The sequence below is a fragment of the Typha latifolia genome, chromosome 8, assembly GCF_019914945.1.
Source record: "Typha latifolia isolate L0001 chromosome 8, TyphaL0001v2, whole genome shotgun sequence".
In the NCBI taxonomy this organism is placed as follows: Eukaryota; Viridiplantae; Streptophyta; class Magnoliopsida; order Poales; family Typhaceae; genus Typha; species Typha latifolia.
Window position 1 is genome coordinate 184303 of NC_133093.1, and position 10884 is coordinate 195186.

Here is a 10884-nt window from a genome sequence, read left to right on the forward strand (position 1 = left end):
TTCCCTTATAGTAAACTGCTTCAACAATTTAATTTAGCAATGTTCTACATTCAACTCACTGAAAAGGATACACTCAGTAGCCATCAAAATGTTACTGAAATGGCCGAAATTTTCAGACATGAAAATTTCTATCTACATATCAAAATTTTGGGCTGTGGTGATAAAAATATAAAATTAATGCTCCTCAATCAGCACTTCCCCATGTAGAGCATGTCATGCTTTATCTATTCTGGATTACCTCCTCTTAAATTTCTTGGATGTCTTTGTATTTTTACGATTAAAAGCATATACCTCAGCATCTTCATCGTCAGCTTCTGCATTTCTTCTCTTCTTGTTGCGAGGACCTTCCTTGATTTTCTGTAAGCAAAAGGAATACCGTCAAATTTTTGTTTCCTCTAATTGAATAATCCAAAAACAACAGAGTTCTTTGAAATGATAACTGAAAAATAGAGTATACAAGCATGTGCTCCAGCCACTTTTAAGACTACAAATAGGCCATCCATTTCAAGGGATGACAAACTCAGGGTTCAATATCTATGTTTCTCTATATTCATGCCTGGATCCAGGTTGAAATGCACCGCATATTGGGGCAGATTTGCATCAGAAAGTACAAATGTAAAAAGAAATCATCCAGCTCAGCTCAACAACAAACAACTATGATAGTGGCAGAAATTGCATACCATCTGTGATATTCTCTTGGCTTCAGATACACGCTCGAATAAAATCAGGACTTGTGCTTCCTCTGCAGGATACTCAGGAAGCTTTTTACCTAATAAAACAGCGGACCATCAGAGGATTCCACCATTTACATAAATGTATGTGTTTGTGCATGAGTGTGTGCATTTATACATTATGTGAAACCTTTGGGAAGGATTTGACTTCTTTCTAGTCCTTAAATGCATCTCAAGATTCAAAATGCTTTATATCAAGGTAGAAAAACAGTAAAATCCTTGCAAGAAGATTTCACTTTTTCTAATCCTGAAGTGCACTCAATAGTGGAAGAAGTGTTGGGATTTCATACCAATAAGCTATGCAAAGGAAAGACTTCATACCAATAAGCTGCTCTATTTGTAAGTACCACTCGACCTCATACTGATTCACTATAGATACCGCAAATCCAGAACGTCCGGCACGTGCAGTTCTACCCACACGATGGATGTAATCCTAAAACATAAAAGATACACAAATAAAGGATCTCATGAACTATTAAAAACATTCAAATCTCAAGTATAAAAGTAAGACATACGGTTTAACAAAAAGTTACAGAACAGACATTATTCATGTGAGCAGCACACTTCAGTATCAATATGTCATAAAGATTGGAAAACAAGAAACATAGTCAAAGCAAAAGAGATAAACAGAGGATCGTGTAATCTGTAGGATCAAGTAATACTTTTGCTATGATATAACTGTGTAAGGAAAATTAAAATAAACAGTTAAGGTGTACCCTTATGTCAAAAAGTTATCACCACTAATGATGCAACATCAACTAAAGCGAAACCTTCAACTGTACAAGGGAATGTAAATGGATTGTGTTCTCATCAAGCATGTTCCCTGTACATTTACCACTGGGCAAAGTGTCCCAGTATGTGTATGAAGACGTGGAGAAATTTATATTTCATAATAATCATTAATATCTAGACAAATAAGAGGCATAATTCCGAAAAGGTTTAGATAAATCCCAACGTTCACTCATTTATACTTAATGCAAAGCTGTGAATGTAACTGCGAGATGCTGTGACATTACTCAAACAAGTAGTACCCAATTAATGGACATTTTCACTGAATACTCTTAAAAAGTTCTATTTCTTATATTGGTGGCTCCTAAAATGTTATACCCTTACATCAGCGACGGGCTTATACTATACAACACTTTTTGTCTGGCAATTCTAACTCACTTCTTAGGCCCGCTATGGAGAGCTGAATATGATAGTGCCAGAACCTATGGTATCATATATTCCAAAAAGAGGTGCCAAGTTCATCAATTTTTCCTGACATCAACATGTCACATCGATAGATGATCGTCGAAATGTTTCAGGCCGTCATGTCATTTCCATTTGTTTAGAAGTGTCGACACTGAAGGATAATCTGAAAAGGAAAGAGACTGAAGTTTCCAGATGGCCTAAGTACAATCTTACAATGGTTCTGTATCAATAGAAGCACTGAACAGATAAATTGAGGATAAGTCTGCTCCTTAGTTCTTTCATCTTGACTATTCCATACTATAAAAAAAAAATTTAAAAAAATTGCAAAGGAATATAACACCCCTCTTGCAGGTTGTAAAGTTAAAAAATAAGTCAATTTTTATACTACAAGTTTAAGAGTAAACACATTCTTGCATAGAAGGAGAATATGCTCTTACTTAACAAGACACTACAAAGTATTCTGAACATTCATTTGATGGAATATGTACCTTAGAATTTGTTGGGATGTCATAATTAATAACCAAATCAACTGAAGGAATATCAAGACCTCTACTAGCCACATCTGTACATATAAGAATGTTGCATTCACCAGCCTTGAACATATTCAAAGCCCCTAATCTCTTAGCCTGCAATAAAAGAAAACATCTGCTGCTGAAGTTTATTTATGCAACAGATAATAATGTAAAGGAAACAAGAAAAAACATGTGTTCTATCTACATGTCTATAATTCAGATAGCCAATATAAAGTAATTAATCACATAAGTAAATTTTGTAATAAGTAAATTTTGTAATATTTCCTAATATTTGGAAAAGGAAAATGAGCTTAACCTGGCTCATTTGGCCACTTATTGGAATGGCCTTTAAGCCAAGATTCCGGAGAATGAGAGACAAAAGCCTTGTCGCTTCACATGTGCGTGTAAAAACCATTGTTGTACTTCCAGACATCTCAGTCAAAATGTAGACAAGATAGCAATCCTGGGAAACAGATGCAGAGGTGGTGTTATATTCAAAGGAAAGCCCAAGAGAAGAAATTGACTCAGGGCATTGCAAGTGTTAATAAACTTAATATAAGAAACAGTGAGAATCACAAGGGGAAAAAAGGTAAACAGAGCTATTTCCTGTATGTGCTCCCATATATGGAAATCATAACCAACAATTAGAATGCTTTGCTTGTATATAATATGTTAAAAATTCTCTAGATGATATGCATTGTACAAACCATGCCATATAATAGGTTCTGCTTCAGGCAGGCTAAGCATAAAAACAAATAGACAGTTTTTTAGTCATGTCAATTATCAACAACTCTTATGTAAGGAACTTCGCATGACAGCATTGATAGATTATATGGAAATCAAAGCTACCGACACTTCTTAGAATAGAGAGACTTGTTGTAGGCCATCGATTGCACTCGGCTCCCACCACTGCGAGGTCTAAGAAGAGTAGATGTAAGTAGCTTAATCTTGATTACTAAAGAAATTCAAGCCTTATGTCATACTATGCCTGTGGTGATACAAAAACCCAAGTACTCTAGTGGATATCACATCAAAGTTCACGGACACTTTTCTTTATATTCTGCGAAGTTTAGTATCACGGGCTAATATATATGTAAGCAGTGGCATGTACACAAATAACAGTCTTGGTAACACAACAACAACCAAAAGAAAAAGAAAAAGAAAAGAAAACTAACCTTGTACTTTGCAGGAACTAAGCAGAACTGTTGCTTGAGTGTATCAACGGTGGAATATTTTGAGGCTGCTTCAATCTGAGATTTCCAGCAAGTGATTTAGTAAAGATATAGGAAGAATCTTTACAAGTGTGTGTGATTCTGTATGCCAACATAAATAAGAAAACTTCAAAAGAAGCAGCAGACAAACCTTGACAGGATTCCTGAGACAAGCACGTTGGAGTTTGCCAACCTGCATGAGAGCACAGGAATTAACTCTTTAACAAATTTATTTCTGCCGCAAGAAAAACAAAGCGTGCAAACAAACGAGTTTCTTACAGAGATTGTATGGAAATTATTTCCTCCAAAGAACAAATTATTTGATAAGAATCTTATGAAAAGAGAGCAGATGACCCTAAAAAGTAGAAACTCCACTGAGAAAGGAGCGAGGTCTAATTATTGGCAACTTTATTACCTTTTGTTCTAATTCTTTCAACACTTCATCCAATTTTTCCCAACTACTATTTTTCTAGTACTAAGAGGAATAGAGGAGCAAAAGAAACTAGAAAAGATTATGTAAATAAGATGCTTAAGATAAAGTGTGTGCAAGAACCACTAGAACCACATTCAATAACTTGACATGAGTAATCACTTCTTTTAGATTAACTAGATTCACGATCTGTCAACAGAAAACAAAACTTCACATGTTAATGAAAGCCCATATCCGACTCCACCAGCTCTAGTGATTAACCCTCATGCACTGCTCAGGCCTGTCCCCATCAATATGAAAATTAATAAATGAAAAGAAGAGGCATAAGCTATGTATATCTTCCCAATCAGCAATTGATCACTACACAGAATGGCACAGTACTTCATATATCCTGACAAAAATCTTCAAATTCAGTAATAACCTTCTTGGTCATAGTGGCAGAAAATAGATAAGTTCGCCGTTCTTTAGGAATAACTTTCAGGATGTCGTCAATGGCCTTCTCAAAATCCATGTTGAGCAGCCTGTCAGCCTCATCCAAGACCTGATAAATCATAAATAAATCATGAGTGATTATGTATCACAGATAACTGTTGAGAACAAGGAATATAAGCATTTACATAAGTAGTTCACCCAAGTCCATATAGATCATTTCAAGTTGGTGGTGTAATGCAGGTCCATATATTCAATTAAATCAATTGATGGATCAGTTCTTACCAAGTATTTTAACGTGCGAAAGCTAAAACCTTTAGTATTTGACAAATGATCCAAGAGACGCCCAGGAGTAGCAACCTACAATTCAATAAAGATAAGGCAAAATGTCAATTGAAACATGTGCATGTTCTCACACCGCCCTAGCTAGAATGTCCATCCAAGGAAATAGTACAAGGATAGGAAACATTTATCATAGCATGATGCAACGCCACTTTTAAATCTCGTCAACATTCATGCCACAGTTGAAAGTAAAAGGACTAGCAATAAACTAATACTCAAGCTAATTAAGGTATTGTAATAAGTAATAAATATGTAGCATCGATGTCACTAGTAATTTCTCTGTGTGAGAAACACATAAAAAAACCATTCCTTCACCGTCTATCATAGGCATAAAAGATGATGTTTGAAGGACCAATAGGCAGTGACATACATTACAAAAGGGGAAAAAAGATACTGCAACTATAGTAAAAGAGAAAATGAAATAGAGAACTATCACCATGTTCACCACAATCGAATTGACTATCAAAGATCAATGTGGAATTTCATACTATGTTAACAAGACAAAAACACATATTTCCAACCAGAATTATCCAACTTTGCAGAAAAGAGAGACAAAATTGGTTATAGTTAATGCTGGAGATAAGAGAAAATTATGGCTTCCACTTCCTAGAATTCTCTCTTCACTCATCCATTTATAGATTCAAAGCACAATTCAGAATTTACAATTAAAGTATGGTGGAATTGTTTTTTTGACAAATTGGGTATTGTGAACGAGAACATCAATAAATTATTACCACTATATGAGGACGCTTCCCAAGAGATGTTGCTTGCTGCATCATGTCTACCCCACCCACAAGCTGCAAGAAAAAGGTCCTTCCTCAATCAGAACTTGATCATGAAGCAAATCTCTAGAAGCATCAGCTAAGAGGAATACAATAATTACTAGGAGAAAATTAATACATTCATGTTGTAATCACAAATTCACATAACCAAGTCTATTACAACATCAAGGATTTCAAACATGAGATCTGATGTGATAACAACTATCTGCGAGAATTGTTGAGCAGAGCGATTCAAATGAAAAGATAAGGTGACTTGAAAAGGATTGATAAGTTTCAACAACCTACTGTCCATCAAACATCAACATACCCAAAGTTGAAGCCAGATATCAAGCCAAACCAAAATCTGATAATAAAGAGATCTGTTGCAAGTAATAAAGCCAGTGAGCCACTAGTGTAGTTATCTTCTGGTTGAGTTTTAGGTTCATATTACTCAAAGAGTGACATCTCTAAAATGTCCTATATACCTGGGAAATATAAATTCTACTATTAATCACTCACCACAGAACATTTCACTCCAATACCAGATCCCAAAGCTTCAAACTGCTCAGCAATCTGAATCGCCAACTCCCTGAATCCAATCAAAAGCAAAACAATAGAGCCCTCAAGTAACGGAAAAATTAACAACCCTGCACAAGAAAATCTTGTTCGAGAACCACTCCCCCCCAAACAAAAAAAACAAAAAAAAAATTAACCTTGTCGGAGAAAGGACACAAGCGAATAATGCCTCCGGTTTCGCAAGCAGCGCTTGAAGAATCGGAAGAGCGAAAGCTCCAGTCTTTCCTGATCCCGTCTGTGCCAACCCAATCACATCTCTCCCTACAAAGAATCAAACGGCACGGTACAGAACTCGTTACGATTTCAATTTCTCAAAGGAACAAATCAAGAATCAAATATCTAATCTTGGACACCATACCTTGGAGTGCATAAGGGATTGATTCGACCTGGATCTTTGAAGGCGTCTTCCACCCCAAACTCTCGCAAGCCTCGACCAGCTCTTTGCATACCCCGAGGTCGGCGAAAGTCTTCGGCTCACCGACTTCCTCCTCCGCCATGAATGCGCAGAGACTGGGATCGAGACGGAATCGAAGAAGAGATGGGTTGCTGTAGGGTTTAGAGAGAATCTAACTGGCCGGGTCGAGTTTGAGAATAGGGTTTAGATACGGGATAGAGGAGACGAGGAGAGAGTGAGGAAATCCGAAAATACTTTTTAGGATGTTATCAAACCCGATCCGAATGACACTGATCCGACCCACTTCATTAAGTTAGCAGGCCCATCTATGAGCCCACTAAAGAGGGCCGCCCAGCCCGCTATCTATCTAATCTATCTATCTATATATCTATCTATCTATCTATCTATCCATATATATGTATATATATATAAAGTCAAACTTAATTAACACCCTAATTAGATGCTAATTGTGATCCCACATTAAGAAAATGAATTTTTTTTATAAAAAAAAAAAGATGTATTAAATATTTACAAACTCCTAACTTAGCCATTTAGATTCTACATAAATTCAGGACACTAGCCCAAGCTATGTGTTTACTCAAATGATAGGAAAAAAAAAAAAGAACTCTTGTTGTAGAGAGGTCATGGCAATGCTAACTACAAGTGCAAGTGGGGGGGATTTTAATTAGAGCTTTCATGAATCATATAATAATGCCAACTTGTCTTAAATGGCTTATTGACTTAGGGAAGGGGCGTTGACAAACTCCCCAAGTCAAGTCAAGACAAGACAAGAAGATAAGTGTCACCCAAATAAACATTTTGTAAATCAATCCCTAGTCCGAATCAAAATGTTCTTTTGGTGCTTGGATCCACCGGTCAATTTATGATGTTGATCTCATGACATGGGAACAGATGGATGAGCACAAGGATTGAATAAAATTGGAGATCATTTGCATCCACACTTCAAATGGAGAAATGAGTATGGCTTAAATATAATTTATCTAGTACAGTTAATTTTTAAATACAATTTGTAATCTGACTCGTTCTTTTTTCCTATGATTTTCTTGTAACATTCTACTCTTATTTTATCGGTTCTAAATATTTTAAGAGAGATCCGCAATCCTTTTTTTTTTTTTTTTGTCAATGGCTCTGCTCTACTGGACTCAGCAAAGAAGACCAAGAAAGATAAATTTAGTATCATTGACAAAATATTCATATTTAAATACTATTTTATTTAGAGATAAGTTAATTTAAATTAATTCGTACATGATACAAAAATTACAGGAAAAAAGAAAAGATCTTTGTAATGTACTAAAATAAAGGGCTAATGCTTCTACCTTTATATAAGGTTTATTCTAGAGTCCAAAGAGTTCTTCCTTTCCATATAGTAGTGGTTGGATGAGTAACTCTCATAGCTTGATTTAATGAGTATTAAAATGGTGATGTCCTTCTAATAAAGTCTATCAAATTTAATTGTGCACTTCAGTATTGCAACACACGAGGTTTGAACAATCACCAACAACAATGTGTTGGCATCACTATCAATTATATATATATATATATATAAATGATCAAGTGGGAGATGTCACCAATTGGTTGCAAGAAAATATCAAGGCAGTAGTAGTTGCTCATCTGCTAATTAATATATAATTTTCTACATTAATATGTCTTGACCCCAAATTGCATCAATTTATTGATCCATGCCAATTATGCTATTAAAGTCTTCTTTCCTCTGTTTTAATATTAAATAAAATAAAATATATATAGTTTAGTGACAATAATGTCCATAAAATTATGTAGAGAGAGAGAGAGAGATCATGTTGACTTGGGCAAGTGGGTAATAATAAGTCTGTAGCTTTATTATTTATAACCACACAAAATAGATGGGATGAAATGAATCCTTAGAAAATCTAGATCTACTCTTGTACTTGTACTTGTACTTGTACGGACTCCTACCCCTCTGGCGCACGTTAGCCTTTGCCGCTCTCGGTGAAACGTGGCTGCATCTCAGATGTGCTCCGAGAATCGTGTCAGCATGCATGGGTATATTATATATATATATATATATATATATATATAATAAATCTCTGCTTCTTTCTTTGGGAGTTGGGACCCACGTCCCTTAGCCGCCAATCACAATCAATCACCTGGTTAATTAATCTTCTTAAAACCGCATTTAAGTAATCGGATAAAGCAACCTATTATTTATAAGGATAGTTCCCCCCTATTTTATTCGTTAAATATTTCCAAATAATTAGGAAAAGGGTAAGCCAATTCATTCACAGAGGACACACGGCAGAGGAGAGGAGAGGAGAGGACTTTTTAAGAGGCTATAAATATAAATATAAATTTTTAAATAATATAATAAGAGAGTCTTCCTTATTGCCAAAGATTAGGATGAAAAATCCCTCTCCTCTCCTTTTCTTAATTAATTAAGAAAAGGACAAGTGGACTTGGATTTAAGGTCTCATCTCATGGATGCTACTTGCAGAGGAGACACAAAAGAAAATTAGAAACTTATACTAACACGTGCTAATCTTCTTCTTCCTTCTTCCTTCTTCCTTCTTCCTCCCCTTCTCTCTATATAATCCCCCTCCCCTCCTCTCCTCTTTTCTCTCAATCTACTACTACTACTACTACTACTACTAGTATCAAATTAATGGCAAGAGGAGCAACCCTCCCAAGAGCTTTGCACAAAGATTCGCACGAAATAGCCAAGATGTCGAAGCCCAAGATACGAATAGTCCACATCTTTGCGCCGGAGATCATCCATACCGACATCGACAACTTCCGCCACCTCGTGCAGCGCCTCACCGGCAAGCCCGCCGAGAGCATCTCAGGCAAGAAGAGGTCGCCGCCGCGTGCCGCCGATGCTCTTGATGAGAAAGTCAAAGGTGGCGAGGAGGATGAGGTGAGGAGAGTGGAGTGGGTGTCTGGAGGCTTCTTGAATGGTCTGGAAGACGGGGAGGAGGATGAATTCTTCCAAGGCCTTGCGGATTTCTCCTCCTCTTTTACTTCCCCTCATGTTAATTTTTCTTACTAATTAATTATTAAGGACTTATTAGTTCTGGGTGTGGAGGTTTTTATTCTTGCTACTTTTTTTTCCATTTGGTTGTTAATTAGATTTCAGGGATGGATTTGTAGATAGAGAGAGATGTATACAAGCTTGTGCTTCTTAATATATAGATGATTGTTCTTTAGTTTCTAACTTGTCTCTCATGCAAATTAATGGACAATTAAAGAATCTCTAATTCATAATTTGACAAGTGAGTTAAGTCACAATATATAATCCTAAATTATATATACATATACATATATATCTTCTCCTTAACCGAGCTACAATAGTGATTTATTATTCATCGCCCCTTAAACCCTTCAGCTCTGCTTATTTGTGGAATAAGTTCAGCACTGGTATAGTTATTTTAATTTTTTATACTATCATAAGAGAACTTATACCGGTATAAGTTATTATACTGTTTAGTTATAAATTAGTATAGTATAAAATAATTACACTAAATGTAGCATAAAATTTAAATGATAATTTGACAAATGACCAAAATAGCTTTTACAATGAATGAATGCATAAAGAGAAGAGGAGAGAAATAGAGTGATTGAAGTGATCTCTTTTTTTTTTTTTCAAAATAAATATAAAAATATTACATAGAAGTGGAGAGGAGAGAGAAATATATATTATAAAACTAACATAAATCTCAATGGTTGTTTACTTGCTATATAGTATAAAAAAGAGCTTATACCACCGCATGTGAAGGAAGACTTCAAATAAGTAGGAATTCCAACTATTGAAGGCTACTGCATTCCTAGTCTTTTAGGCTTCCACCAAGCCACATAATCTATATTCTTTAATGAATGATTTGCCCATGGATACTTAATTGCCCAAAGATTTATTAGATATATTGCAAGATCTAACCATACAGAGGTTTGCCAGCAAAGATGGTTTACTTGAACAGTAAGTATCAATTTTCTTCGATAACCCCTAACAAATCCATTAACACCACATGATTTGTTTAATTAATTGCAAATTGCATACCACGACTCCTATGTCAATTGGCAATGAAATCTACATCAAAATCTACAACGAGGAAACGTGGGCAAAAAGTTGCCTCTGTTTTCCACACAAGGTCAACTGTAGTTTGAAAGAGTGTAAACATGATCAAGAGCATGGATGTAAGTAAGACGGAGAGGGGAAAAAAAGAAAAATTTAAGGCATTAGATGGTCCAACTTTAAATAATAAAATATTCAACTGATAGGCTCACAACAACTACTATTTGGCCACGTTGTTAAA

General features: G+C 35.6%; 2 protein-coding genes across 2 annotated transcripts; one reads left to right on the plus strand and one right to left on the minus strand.

Annotated features, from left to right (window-relative positions):
* Positions 1-6978, minus strand: LOC140793868 (DEAD-box ATP-dependent RNA helicase 10). Its single transcript, XM_073145620.1, has 13 exons — positions 6545-6978; positions 6324-6447; positions 6130-6199; positions 5584-5646; positions 4793-4867; positions 4500-4619; positions 3800-3841; positions 3613-3687; positions 2754-2900; positions 2414-2551; positions 1053-1164; positions 681-769; positions 1-357 (listed from the first exon to the last, which is right to left on the minus strand). Exons 1-13 carry the CDS (start codon positions 6681-6683, stop codon positions 235-237), a joined length of 1317 nt encoding a protein of 438 aa, XP_073001721.1. The 5' UTR covers positions 6684-6978; the 3' UTR covers positions 1-234.
* A 2321-nt stretch (positions 6979-9299) lies between these two features.
* On the plus strand, positions 9300-9623 carry LOC140793671 (VQ motif-containing protein 25-like). The gene has a single exon (XM_073145316.1). It carries the CDS (start codon positions 9300-9302, stop codon positions 9621-9623), a length of 324 nt encoding a protein of 107 aa, XP_073001417.1.
* The last annotated feature ends 1261 nt before the right edge of the window (positions 9624-10884 follow it).